Source organism: Cololabis saira, chromosome 21, assembly GCF_033807715.1.
Source record: "Cololabis saira isolate AMF1-May2022 chromosome 21, fColSai1.1, whole genome shotgun sequence".
In the NCBI taxonomy this organism is placed as follows: domain Eukaryota; kingdom Metazoa; phylum Chordata; class Actinopteri; order Beloniformes; family Belonidae; genus Cololabis; species Cololabis saira.
Window position 1 is genome coordinate 2,946,190 of NC_084607.1, and position 15,196 is coordinate 2,961,385.

The following is a 15,196-nucleotide window of genomic DNA, read 5'->3' on the forward strand; positions in this document are numbered from 1 at the left end:
CTCTTGGTCATGGATGACTTTGTTCGTGGTAAACTAAGAGAGTGGGGTCTAAGCGAGTGGATTCAAAGATTTAAAGGTAAACTGTTGAAGCACATTATTAATAAAGGAAAATATGTTGAACAATAGTGATTTTAATTGCTAACCACACAAAACTGAAGAAGGGATGGACAGGTTGTAGTTTGCTTGTTTTTCCAGATCAGTTACAACAGATTCATGCTTGTTCTTGTGTGCAATAATATAAAATATATGAAAGATTTATCAAGATGATTAACCAGTTGAATGATACTAGTTGGTATTTAAAGAACAACAAAACTTCTCATCAATTTCAAAAATTACAGAAATGTATAAAATGGATTCAGGCTGCAACTTCAAAAATATTTTCTTCATGACAAAGATTATATGTGTTATTTACAGATGAAAGCGTTGACAGGGAAAATCTATATACCCTGGACGATGATGACATTAAAGATCTGATCAACAAAGTGGGACCTCGATCAATGTTCAAGAAGAGACTGAAACAGCTGAAGGTAATGTCCAGAACTGGGACTATATGATGCACATTTTTACTCTAAACATTTGGGAATCCAATTTTTGTTGATAAACTATTATAAAAGAACATGTTTTTAGTTATGATAAAGTAAACAAATAGAGTTTCACAGTGGTTTTAGAATCAGAATCACGTTTATTTGGCCAGGTCAGGTCAGACAAGATATGGAATTTGACTCGGTTGTTCTCTACTCTACAGTAAATAGGTAAATAGGTAATAGACAAATTCCTCTTATTAAGCTCTTATTAACATATATACAATTTTTAAAAAGTGAAAGGTGCAGCAGAATGAGGTAGACATGATTATTGAAGGTGCATTGTCACAGAATATGATTGTGTTATTATAATTACTGTCATTATTGTTATTGCACGGTGATTAATTGATTTCTCTGAGACTCCATGAGTGATGAGAGTTTATTAGAGCAACAGCTCGGGGGAAGAAACTGTCTTTTAATGATAATCAAGTCAATATTTCTTCCCCCCCTAGGAAGAACAAAACACAGTTCAAGACTTTTCTACTCAAGTAAGTTAAACATATTTTTACATTAATCAAATGTATATTATATGATTTGTGATTATAAATGTATTTTGTTCAGAGTTTATAGATACATGTGATTTAGCATGCCTAAACATTACATTTTATGACACTAAACCTTGTCATGGGATCATGATTGACAGACAAAGATGGTGAACGTCATCTGTTGTTTCCTAACTCACACTCCCTGCATTACTTAAATAAATTCTGAATTGGATGAAAGCTTAAAGACAATTGTTGTGTGTTCACTACAGGACAAAGCCTTTTTTTTATTAAAAAAAAAGCTTTAGTATCGTGTATATTTCCAGTTAATGGCTCAATGCTGTTCATCAAGTTTTATTTTTGTTTGTCCTCAGGCTGCAACATCTACAGCTGACATCGGTGAGACACACAGCATTTTAGATTAGATCTTATTTATTGTTCTCTGTAATCAAAAATTAAAATTAAACCAAAACAAGCACCAAAGAAACTTAAATGTTTTTTCTTTCTTTCAAATAAACATAACAAGGAAAGAGAAAGCTGGATGTTCAGGGAGAGTCCAGTAAATTGGAAACACCATCTAAGCAGCTTTGTAAGACTGGATCCAGATCAGTCTCAGGTATTACAAACATCAACGCCACACGTGATATACAGCATAAACTCTGTCATTGAAAGACCAGAGGATGTTGTTGTTGTACAATAGATTTCCATAAATTGAATTGTTCATGATTCCCTAATATTTCTTTCTTGTAACTTTTATGATGACAGAAACGATGATACTGTCTGGTGTTAGGCACATAATGGGAGATGTCAATTTGAAACTCCAAAACCAAGAAAACAGAAAGCTCAATACTTTCCTGAAGTAAGTATTACATGAAGTGTCTTATGCAGCTTTCACAAAAGTTTTTATCACAAACAGTTTAACTTTTATTGTATTCAAAATGTCCTTCAAAATGATAAAAAAAATAATTGCTTTCTCTTTTTTTCTCTATTTTTTTTAAATGTTCTTAAGCAACAGTTTTTAAGCAACCAATGCCAAAAGTTAAGCATCACCTAAGGAACCCATCCTTTGTATTTCAAATGTGGTCTTTAAAACTTTTCATCTGCCCATATTAAAGTTTGTTCCCAAATCATTGTGATTTCAAAGTTTGTATGAAATCAACCAATTATTGATGAATCATGTCTAAATCTTTTGCAGGTCTAAAATACGTGATCTGGAGGTAGACAAGAGGGAGATTGTTGGTGTTTTTGGTAGAACGGGGGCTGGAAAGAGCTCTTTGATAAATGCTGTGATTGGACAGGAGAATCTTTTGCCTTCTGGAAGCGTGACTGCGTGCACCTCAGTCGTGATCAAAGTGGAGGGAAACATGAACACAAACATGGACACACCAAAGTATGAGGCAGAGATTGAGTTCATCACAAAAGAGGTAAAAACAACAACAACAAAAAAGAGGCTTTCTATTTGGATTTACATATTACTGTAGTTTCTAAAAAAAAGATTTGGTTACAGTCTCATAGTCAATCTTAAGTTTACATCATTTTCCTTTGTTTTTAGGAGTGGGAAGATGAGCTGTGGTCAATGAATCAGTTTCATGACAATGAAGATCAGGAACAAGAGCATGATGAAGACATTGAAGACAATAAAATCCGTGAGAAGCTGTCAGCTCTGTACGGATATGAATGGAAGACAAAATCCCCTGAAGACCTCATAGACAGTAAATACTTCAGAGAAATTCCTGAATTCCTGCAGGGCACGAACAAGATTTTGAATGCTGAATCTGTAAATAAAGTCTTTCATTCTTACTAATACATTAATTTAACTTCAATGAATTTGTACACAGTGGCTGTGAATGAAATAAATATTCCTTTTATTCTTTTCATCTCCAGGCTGAAGAGCTATCTGCAGGATTTGCCAAATACATAAGAAGTGAAGATGTAAAAAGATCGTACTGGCCGCTGGTCAAATGTGTGACCGTAAAGGTGCCAAAGCCACACAATGATCTTCTCCAGCACGTCACACTGGTGGACCTTCCTGGGAACGGGGACCGTAACAAGAGCAGAGATCAAATGTGGAAAGGGGTGACTATTATTATTATTATTATTATCATTATTATTATTATTATTATTTTATGCTTTGCAATTTTACCAGAACCTGTAATGTTCTAAAATCTATTTCCTAATCATGAATAATTGTGTATATTATTCCAATACATATTCTGCCCCTACAGGTTCTTGGTAATTGTTCGACAGTGTGGATTGTAGCTGAAATCAATCGAGCAGCATCAGAAAAGGAAGCCTGGGAGTTCCTTGAAAGCTCATGTCATCTCCTTGGAAATGGTGGCGAGTGTCAACGCATTCACTTCATCTGCACCAAATCTGATCATCGGTAAGCCGGCTTACAGTATTTACCCTTAACATGAAAGTCAATAAGACCTAAGGGAAAAAAAACAACAATGGCAGCAAGTCAGACTCCATTAATTCTAATATAAATATATGTACAGTACAGACAGAAAGTTTGGATGCACTTCCCCATTTGTTTGAATGAGAGATGTGTCCAAACTTTTGGTCTGTACTGTATATATATGTGTCAGTTTAATAATATATGTACACTATATCTTCAAACATTACATATCTTTTTTTAAACAGTTCACCAAAAGCCCCCCGTATTGACAGGAACGAAAATGTGAAAAAGAAACTGAAAGAGGAATTCAACAAGCATAGCAAAATTAAAGTGAGTTTCAAATACTGAGAGAAGTTTTTTCAGGAATTGTTTACTTCAAAAAATATGATAAGCTTCCATTTTCCCCAGAAACACTTCAGTGATGACTGCTTCGAGGTCTTCACAGTGAGCTCCACAGAGTTTTTTGAAAGGAAACTTTTAAATGAGGAAGAAACTGGTAAGTTTGTTTATTTTGTTAGACTTTGTGGATACAGAAATGATGCAAAACATATGTCCTCATTTTTGTTTCTTTTTTTAAATATTTTTTGTGTGGCTCTAGTGGCCTTTATTCAAGGTGTAAAGGGTTAGATACAGAGAAGGGGGATGACATGCAGCAAAGGGCCCCAGGTCGGGACTCAAACCTGCGACCGCTGCAGGACTGTAGCCTCAGTACATGGGCCGCTTGCTTTAACCACTGTGACACCCTGCGAGCCCTCATTTTTGTTTCTTTGTCTTAAGATGAGAAAATGTTATTTTACATTTTTAGTTTTCTTTGTTTTGTACTTTTACAGAAATACCCAAGCTTCAGGAGTTCTTGGAAACTCTCAACGAACGTCACTCAGAGACGGTGAACTATGTGTCTGGGGCTCACGGGCTTCTCTCTCTGATTCAAGGAGCCAGTCTTGGAGAAGCGGTGAGATGGATGTCAAACGTATTTAAAGGAATAATCTATAGAACTGATGAACTTTCCTGAAAATATTCTCATCTTGATTGATGGAAAAATAAAGAAAAGCCATCTTGATGACCTCTGAAATTTCGGTGAAATGTAATGTTAAAACTGAAGACATCTACGTGAAATGCAACTCATGTAAAAATCAAAGCAGTTTGCACACAAAAATATAAAAACATTTTTCTTAAAACTTGTTTTTAGGTTGCTGAAAAAACAAAAGTGTGTGAAGACCTTGAGAGAAACCTGTCCCTTCAACTTGGCTCTATCAAAAAAGAAATGGATGACACCTACAATGCCTTTCAAAATTGTCTTACTGAAGGAGTGGAAAATTCAAAAAAATCCTGTGAAAAAACCTTGAAAGGATTCCTTTATCCTCCAGTATGCATTTTGATCAGAAACATCAGATCAATATTGACCTTCTGTACATGCATGTTCAGAATGAATGTTTCACTGTTATGTCACAGGAGACGTCTGGCAGTGGATTTCACCAAACACTGAGGTGTGTCGTCAATAACAGTGGCATCCACCCACGGAAACCATTAAACCTCAACTTGGACTTGGCTTTGAAACTCATGAACAGCATTGATGAGAAATTCAAGAACACCTTCCCGTAAGAAATTAACGTGCATAAAAATAATTGGGCAACTAATTTTCCAGCTGTCGGGAATATTTGAAATCGGTTCATAATCCCATTTTATCAGATGATGAAAATACTAAAGTAATGATGATTTGTATTTCAACATTTTCAGGAATGATGGAGAAAGTGCACCATTCAACGGTGTCATCAGGGAGTTTTCTCTTGTTACTGAGGAGATTCGGAACCACAAAGGTGTTGAACTGCAGCTGATATTTCTCAAGACAGAGGTAAAGTTACAAAAATAAAATGATCTTACTAAGTTACCAGTATAAATTTGGTTAAAGCTGTATTTATTATAGTATTAATTTCTCATTTTACTTCTCCGACTTCAAAGCTGTTATAGTTTATTACTGTTGGCTGTGTGCTGGAGAACTCGGTAGTTGTAATTACAGACTTACACACTCATACTCAGTTTTGAAATAATGTAACATATTTTCTGATTTAAAATGGTCTTGGTCCTTGTTAGGAGGAACAGATAAAGACAAAACTGAACAAAGACATCCGTGAGCGCAAGAAAAACATCTATGGCAGTCTGATAGAGACCATTGAGGAAAACATGCAAGAGGGTTACAACAGTAAGAAAGTTATTTAGTTATGCAAAAGAATGTTAGCTATGCGTAAAATTCACATAAGCATTTTATTTCATTTTCTTATGAAGAAGCAGCAGAAATCACAGGGCAGGGGTCTCTGCAAAACATGAGGGACACGATTAAGAAACATGTCCATGACGCAAAGATCTTTGACCGAGCCAAGGACGTGATGTTGAACAAGCTGAAAGACTTGATGGTTTGTTCCATTATATAAAATTACCTTTTACACGTTGAGACTGAAAACTATGCAGAGCTTTAATTCTGCAGTTTTAAATGTTTTTATGGTATATGTCATTCTTAAAGGTGCTTTAACTTAAAAAATCTAAGAAAAAAACATATATAAAACCTAAGTATTTATGTGTATCATTACATTTTTTCAAATCAATTCTTTGCTTTGTGTTAAATTACAATATTTTTAACGCCAAATTAGGAAGATGTCCAGAAGACACTGGGGGAAAAGATGAAGGAATCAATCCACTGTGCCCTCCGGATGGAGGACCTCTCAATCCCAGGTATAGTAACGGAATAGTTTTACGATAATCACAAAAATCATCAAGAAACAATCATAAGTGATTTCTAAACTAATCAGTGGGAGAAAACAAAATGAGGTTATAAATGATAAACTAAACATTATCGGGTCAGATGAAAGCAGGATGTGTAACTGCCCTCCTGCAACCTCTGGCCTCCAAACATGGACTTTATTTGTTGATTAAAACTAGTAAACACTTGTGTTTTGAAAATTTTGCAAAATGCTCTGATACTGTGTTTTAAAATGTAATTATTTTATTCTCTACATATTATTAGGAAAGGGGATATAAAGTTTCAAACAGCAAAAATAAATTGGTACATTTTTCACCACCAGTAATCTTGAAAGGGAATGTGACAAGGTGAAATTACTGTTGCAGAAGAGTAAAATCATGTAAAATTATAATTCAAACTCTAAACTTTTGTTTTTCCATAGATGTTTCAGAAGAGCTTGCAACGGTACAAGAATTCTACAATGAACTAAAAACCAGCTCAAATATGAAAAAATAATGGAGGTAAATCTTTTGTTAGCAATTAAACATCCTTAAAAGTTTTGGCAGTGAATTTTCGGTGCTAACTAACAAATGTTAATAATCCATTTAATTCTGTTTTTCCAACAGATGCACTGAAGCCAAGAAGGAGTCCATGAAAATAACCATCCCGGACACTTCAAGTTCAAGCTCCTGAAAATTTTGAGATAAAAGTTTTCATTAATGTCTTTTTTTAAATGGTGGTAGTATAATGTCAACTTTTTTTTCACTTGTTTTAGCCTGTCTTCCATCTTCTTTTTGAGTGTTCTTTGGATGCAGAGCAATATTTTAATCATTTATGGGATTCATATTTCTTTTATTAGGTGTTTATTACCTTTTGTTTTATTAGAGAGATGGAAAATGTGGGAATGTAATTAAAATGCTTAGTTCCCAATTTAACTCAACCAGGGATGTTATTTCCTTTCATCACACCTTGAAACCTTATTTTGAAATAAGTCATGTTGGTTCATGGGATGGGAAGAAAACATTTCCATTTATTTATGATGTGGAAATTTAAAGCAGCACCTTGAATATAGTTCATATTGTAGATTTGATGAGCCAAAGATTTTGAAGGACTAAAGCTAGTTTCAAATGAGGAAGAAGGAGCCGGGGAGCGTGCATTTGTGAAATAGAATTGAGGTTGAACTGTGATGTATTAGAGAATCATGTGATTGAAGTGCAAGTTAAAATGTCATAATTAAAATATGTGGGGCATTTTTAAAAGAATTTAAAGTTAAAAATAATTAAAAAAATGTGATTTGTGTATTTACAGGAATTAAAAGCCGAGGGTAAAGTTAATTGAGTAGAGCTTTAAAATGTGGTTTGGAGGTTTCAATATGGGGGGGATTTTTTATTTTCAAGATGAATTTCTAGTAGTTGATTAATTATGATTTCTTGGGTTACATTTCCTTGAACTTCTGTTTGCATTTGTGTTTAATATTCACCTGCTTTTTGGCCATTGTCAACTTTCAAAAGAAAAGAAAAGAAAGAATTGATTCCTGGTCACTGAGTGAATTCCAGTTTGTATCTCCTGAAGCAAGTAGCATTTTCAAGTGGTGGAAGCTGCAGGCCCTCACAAAGGTCAGGGCCACTTGACACACTTGGGCACATAGTCAGCTCTTCTGCACATCCCTCACAAATGTGTTACGATTTAAAATGGAAATAAACAGGCTTTCCAACAGTGTAAGATTTAGAAGCATTGTTACAACAAAAATTATATACCAATCACAAATTGTCTACTTTTTTTTTGCTAAATCTATGTTTAGACGTATACACTGCAGCATACATGGCGTTAAATACATGCATTTAAATGTGGAATATTGTTCAATAAAATCTGAATAAAAATGCACAATTAATTCTCTCAAAATTATTTTATCTTATTAAGTATAGATAGATAAGCGACCCTAGTGAACAGAGGTTATATGCAGAGAATGTAGGATTTATGGTGCTTTGAACATCTGCAACAAAGCAATGTCCAAGGGGAAGCAACAGGTTAAGGGATAAACATTTATTTTCCTACCCTCTGTGAATGGGTACCAAGTTTCATTAAGCATGTGACATAATGGCCACGGTTACATGATGTTTTTTAATTCGGAATTAATTATTCCGCATTAAATAATTCAGAATTAAACTATTTTCCTTTGGGTTTACATGGAAATAGTAATTCCGAATTGAAGTTTACATGGAAAACACGTTTGATTGGCTTTATCCAATTCCTCTTAAGGTCTGGGGGTTTGGAAGGTTCTGATTGGATAGTGTTGAATAAAAAATAATTCAAAACCAAACTGAATATGTAAACTGCATGTGCTGATTAACTAAATGTTTCTGTATGTAAAACTAAGGTGCATTCCTCTGACTTCTCACCATGCAGTACCAGATAAGAGGGGCCCCCGAGCCATAAACTTGGGCCACCCCTCTCCCCCTTTCTCTAAGAGTAATAAAACTTGTTCTCGGACGCAGAGCTGGCAGATCTAGGTAGGATGGCTGCAGAGGCGGTTCACCCTGGGTCTCCCATTGCAGAGGTAACCTCTTTAATTGTATCCCAGTCTTGTGTCTTTATTTAACTTTTTCAGCTCAATCAACAAACCAGGGGTGATCAATTCGATCACAACAATTTGGGGGCTCGTCCGGGATTGAGAAAGAGGAAAAGAGGTAATTATGAAAGAACAGCTGGTTACGAAATAGGCGAGGACACGGCCCGCGCGGCAAATTCAGGGTAAGCATTTTTTCTGCATTGGTTATCACTCAAATCAAGACCGTGTCCAAAGTCTTAAGTAAATACCCAGCTGCTGAATTTAATAACTGTTAAATTTAAGGAATGATAACTGCTGAATTTAATAACTGCTAAATTTAAGGAATGATAACTGCTGAATTTAATAACTGCTAAATTTAAGGAATGACAACTGCTGAATTTAAGAACTGCTAAATTAAAGAACAGGCACGGGGTCAATGGCTGGGGTTAGGCCAAAGGCACTGTTAGTAATTCAGGCATTAAACACACACAAGAATTGTATAACCACCTTGGGGCACCCAACCCCGACATTACCATTACGCATACAGAGGGATGGGTGGACAAGGGCGGGACCCGGAGGTGGACGAGGGGGTCCCATGCAAAGCCCGAACCTAGCCTGTGACCAGGGCTACTTTTTGCCAGGAGAGAATCCCATCCGTCCATCCGTACACTGACGGGGACTGGCTTCTCTGGAGATAAACAGACTCTACCATTTACACGGTGGGACTGCAAACCCTGAAACATTTTTTTTTCTCGTATCACCGCAAGCTCCTTGTGACCTGATGGGGACAGACCAACTGATCACGTTGGGGGTGATGATTCAGTGGGGTCCCGATGGTTTGACGCTTACCTTTCTGGACGGAGGGACACAACAATGCGTGGGTTATCCATTCAGCGGACAGTTCATGTTATCTCCTCAGCCAGGTCTGGCTGCAGAAATACAGTATGTTGGACTTTGTTTGAACCAGAAACACCGTCTACTCCTGGCCCGATATACGGTCTATCAACAGTGGCGCCCCTCGACACCTGGGGTCCTTACGCTCATTCCCCCAATCCCTTACATCTCACATTATTTTATGTCACGACACCCAATGCTACCATGAGGCCTTCTAAAACATACAAGGGGACCATTGGAGTATTGCATGCACATACATGTATGTTTCGGCGGTAGGCGTAGCCGCCTCCACTGCACTTACAACTGCTCGACTAAGGTGGTATGAAATGACGGATGAGGCCTACCCTCATGTGTCATTGGCTTTGCGCCCAGGCCATCAGGCTAAGGATTTAATGCCTCCAAAGCAAAATTATAATACGTTAGAAGACAGATTTAATTCCTGGGAGATTAGTGTCTCGGAAGGGAGTGCACATCTCTCCAGAATGCTGTTCCTCCGTCCTCCACCACCCCACACCTTTGATTATGGGGGACATGTTGTCCTTTTAAGACTGAGGACGTAATACCTGACTACACCTACACCACCCAATAGTTGCACGACATGGTGAAACAACTAGGGGTTAGGAACCGAACGGCACAATTAGGTTGGGCCGAGGCCGCAGAAAAGGCGTTTATTCTGCTGACACAAATACTATCGTCGGCAGCAGTCCTCTCCTCTCTAGATTACTCGTCTCCATTTTATTTAGATCTTTCTGTAACAGGATCATCAACAAATGATCCTTCTAAAAAGGGTTTTTTTTTTTTTTTTAAAAACACTGGACTTAAAACATACTTAAAAACACAAGACGTTTCGGTGTTCATCCAAACACCTTCATCAGTTGTTTGGTCCACAGGAAGTAGCTCTGGCAGTTATAGACTCAAAGGAGTCACATGACTAAGGTCACATGACTGCTCAATGAGTGAGCCAGAGAAGATGGTGTCCCAGGAGCCTAAACAGATGCCCCTCCCCCCACCTGTGAGGTGGAGCAAGTTGGTTGGTCTGTTAAGCGCCGGGGTAATGTCTTCAAAACAGCATTGTAAGACGAGGACAAATGATGTCTCAGTCCCCCCCCTCTATTTAAAGAGGGCCGCTCCACTTTCACATAGATGGCCTCCCTTACGCCCCTCTCAAACCATCCATCCTCTCTGTCCAGGACGTGGACGTCCTGATCCCTAAAACTGTGTTTTTCTTTTTGTAGGTGGGTGTAGACTGCAGAGTCTTGTCCCGAAGAATTCCCCCTCCTGTGTTGCGACATGCGTTTGCTGAGCGGCTGTTTCGTCTCCCCAATGTAGAGCTCTTTGCACTCCTCTGTGCATTTCACTGCATACACCAGGTTGCTCTTTTGATGTTTGGGAATCTGATCCTTAGGGTGGACCAACCGCTGTCTCAAGGTGTTTTTAGGTTTAAAGTACACAGGGATGTTGTGCTTGGAGAAAACCCTTCGGAACTTCTCAGACAGTCCAGCCACATATGGAACGACAACATGACTTCTTCTGGGTTTTGGAGTTTTGGTGTTTCCTGGTTTTGGATCTTTCTGCTGGTTCTTTTGTGTTTTGGTGAAGGCCCACTCAGGATAGTGGCACTGTTTTAACGCTTGCTTTATATGTTTCTGTTCTTTGTCCCTTGCCTCTGGGTTGGTGGGCACGGTCTTTGCCCGATGTTGTAGGGTGCGGATCACTCCCAGTTTGTGCTCCAGAGGATGGTGAGAGTCAAACATCAGGTACTGGTCGGTGTGCGTGGGTTTTCGATAAACCTCCACTTGAAGCTCTCCTTCTCCTCCCAGGCTTATACCACAGTCTAAGAAGGGAAGTTGATTTTCCCTCATCTCCTCTTTTGTGAATTTGATGTAATTATCCACAGAGTTGATGTGGTCAGTGAAGGGGCCGATTTCATTGGTCTTCATCTTCACCCATGTGTCGTCCACGTACCTGAACCAGTGAGTGGGACGAGCTCCACTGTAAGTCTCCAGTGCCTTCCTCTCCACTTCCTCCATATATAGGTTGGCCACAATGGGAGACACAGGGGAGCCCATAGCACAGCCATGCTTCTGTCTATAGAAGACCTCTTTATATTTGAAATAGGTGGTACTCAAACATAGCTCCAACAGGGTGCTCACCTGGTCTGGGTTGAGTTGTGTTCTGTCCCTTAGTGTGTGGTCATGGCTCAGTCGTTCCCGCACTGTCTCGACTGCCAATGCTGTTGGTACGCATGTGAACAGGGATGTCACATCGTATGACACCATGGTTTCATCTTTCTGCATAGAGAGTCCACTGATTTTGTCCACAAAATCCTTAGAATTCTGTATGTGGTGTGGCGTGTTACCAACTAATGGAGCTAATACAGTGGCCAGGTATTTTGCAATGTTGTATGTAACTGAGTTAATGCTGCTGACAATTGGTCTGAGGGGGTAGTTGTCCTTGTGTATTTTCGGTAAACCATAAAGACAAGGTGTGGTTTCTCCTGGGTACAAACGATAGTATAGCTTGCGGTCTACAACTCCTTGTTTTTCTAAAGACTGTAGGCAATTGATTACCTGTTTCTTGAACTTGCTGGTGGGGTCTCTCTTCAGAAGTTCATATGTGTTATGGTCTCTCAACAGGCTGGTTACCCTGGAATGATAGTCATCTGTATCCAGCACCACTGTACATCTCCCCTTATCTGCTGGCAAGATAGTGATGTTGTTATCCTTACTTAGAGATGTCAGGGCCCTTTTTTCTTGTTGGGTGAGATTGGATGGTGGGGGTTTTGCGTTCAGAAGAGACATGGAAACCTGAGCACGAAGCTGTTCAGCCACATCCTCAGGGATGTTATTGTTCCGGATAGCTGACTCGGTTGCTGTGATCATGTCTACCACTGGGATTTGGTCCGGTGTTACTGCAAAGTTCAGACCTCTGGCCAAAACCTCCATCTCTGGCTTTGTGAGCTCTCTATCAGACAGGTTTTTCACCCATTTGTCAGACATCTCACTCCCATCAAATTTTTCTTCACATGGAGTATTCCGTCCAAAGCCCTGAGTGTGTGAGCACAAAGAGTCAAACTTCTTAATTTGTCTTTCCTTGCTCTTGGTGTGTTGGGCCAACTGTGCTTGATGCACAAAATCAGTCACTTTGTGTAAAATGTCCTCTGGTAATTTGGTAGCCAACATTTCATGTAACCGTTTGTCTTCTTGCTTCAAGACATCAAGAGTGAAATGGACCTGTCGTATCCTTTCATTTAGTAGCTGTTTTTGTGCTCTCTGTAAAATACCTTTTGTTTTGTGGCCTTTGAGGGATGATCTGAGGCGCAAGCTTTTTGGTGTGATCCCATGAAGCCGACATCTTAGGTGGAAACGCACATGGTTCCTGTACTCTGCCACTTTTCTTGCTGTTTTCTCATACTCCCGTAGCACCTTCAGGCTGTCCTTGCCAAAATGCTCAGTAATATGTCTGTGGAGATTCATTTATCCAGGTAGAAAGTTCTTCTAAAAAGGGTTTTATTTTTAAAAACACTGGACTTAAAACATACTTAAAAACACAAGACGTTTCGGTGTTCATCCAAACACCTTCATCAGTTGTTTGGTCCACAGGAAGTAGCTCTGGCAGTTATAGACTCAAAGGAGTCACATGACTAAGGTCACATGACTGCTCAATGATCCTGTTTCAGAAAAGGGGGAGTAAGGTTGGTAATCATGTATGACATGTAAACACGACCCTACATGTACACAGCATGTAGCAGCTACGGCGAAATTAATCAAAAAGAAATTAATCAAAAGAAATTAAGAAAATGAAGCACAAAATATTCGTACACACATGAAGGATATCACAGGGGGAAAACCACACAAGTGCATGCAAAGAATTGTTTCGAGACGACAAAGTCAGGGAAGACTTAGCGAAAACACCATTTGACGAAGCGATTAATTTGTTTGTAGACGGATACTGTTTTAAATACTGGAACGAAGGGTTACAATTAGCATATGCAATAGTATACGAGGAAGACGAAACATGGGAAACAGTAGTTTCTAGAAGGATTGAAGGAATTAGAATCAGAATCAGAATCAGATTTATTAGTCAAGTTTGAACATTGCCCAAGGAATTTGACTCCGGTTATTTCGCTTTCCACTCAGATTTAAAAGTAGCAACAGTAAATAACAAATGTACGGTAGATAAACAATGTGGCACGTTTTAAAATATATACGATTAAAATAGTGAAAGGTGCAACAGTATAGAGGTAGACATGGTAAAGACAGCTCTTAATAAGAAATATAAATAATAGTGGCCTTGAGATGGGAAACAATGGGCAAACAGATGGCGATTAGGTGAATTAAATTCAGTCCAGGAAATGGCACGAGTAATTTCTCTTTTTTGTAAAAGGTCAAATTTTTTTAGATATCTGGGATAAGTATTACAGTAAATAATAGTACAGGAATTTAGATGTTGTCCAAACAAAGGTTTATAAAGAATAAGAAGAGCAGAGCGTGGAAGCAGGTGTCTCGGTTTGAAAAGCAGACCGACATTCTTAGATATTTAGATATTTGCAAAAGTGATCTATATGACGATTAGAGTTTAGAAAGTCATCAATGAGGACCCCAAGGAATTTAGTAGAGTGTACTTTCTTTATTTCTTTATCATTTATTTTGATCTGAAAGGCCAGATTTTCCGTATTCTTTTGTTCTTTATTGAAACTAAATGATATATAATTTGTTTTCTTAATATTAAGAGAGGTTTTGTTCATTTTGATCCAAATATCCACCTTAGAAAGCTCATTGTGAAGGAGATTTTGAATTTCATGGATGTTGTTATGTGATACAAGAAAGGTTGTTTCACTTGGTATTCCCAGAAAACATGTCAGTATTTAGCCCCCTGGGGCAGATCATTTTCAACTTTTTTCTGTACGATGATATGTCTTTATGTAACATTCAACAGTGAATTACGGAGGAGCTTAACAAGAAGGAATATGTTTTTCAGTTATTGTAATAATTCATTTTTCATCGACCGGTATTTTGGGGCAAATATGCCGTAGTTTCATGTGAGCTAATGATTTTTACTTTTTGTTACCTAGAAATGTCACTTTTCCACAAAGGAAATGTTAATCGTGTGGACAATCCTAAGTACCCCCTGACCGCGTAAAGGATTTAACAGAGTAATTTGCATGTCTGGATTGTTGAAGTGGGTGTACATACAGTGCCCGAAGGGAAATAAATCAGTAATGTTCATAAAGAAACAATTATTGCTCCACACCTATCTATATGAAATTGTAGGATAGTGTATTGAATAATCTGGAGTTGAGTATTGTGTAGTAGGTGAGATCATGAAGGCGTTTGGGAAACGCTGGATGGGACATGCAATTATGAAGACTAAATTGGCAAAAATCTGTGCACAGACCAAAATGACATGGGTGAACGCGGGCCACGGACTGACCCGTACGAACTACAGACTGGACGACTTTTTCTAGGGCCGTAGAATGCGCCCTACTTGAAGGAGACTGACGAATACCAATTTGGTCAGAAAGCTCACTTCTCCGAACTGCAAAGTTTGGTATCTGCT

At 38.3% G+C, this 15,196-nt stretch overlaps 1 protein-coding gene and 1 pseudogene across 1 annotated transcript; one reads left to right on the plus strand and one right to left on the minus strand.

Annotated features, from left to right (window-relative positions):
• Window positions 1–424: 424 nt before the first annotated feature.
• LOC133421965 (nuclear GTPase SLIP-GC-like) lies at window positions 425–8,041 on the plus strand (annotated as a pseudogene).
• A 2,562-nt stretch (window positions 8,042–10,603) lies between these two features.
• Window positions 10,604–13,113, minus strand: LOC133422544 (uncharacterized). Its single transcript, XM_061712566.1, has one exon. It carries the CDS (start codon window positions 13,111–13,113, stop codon window positions 10,624–10,626), a length of 2,490 nt encoding a protein of 829 aa, XP_061568550.1. The 3' UTR covers window positions 10,604–10,623.
• Between the last annotated feature and the right edge of the window lie 2,083 nt (window positions 13,114–15,196).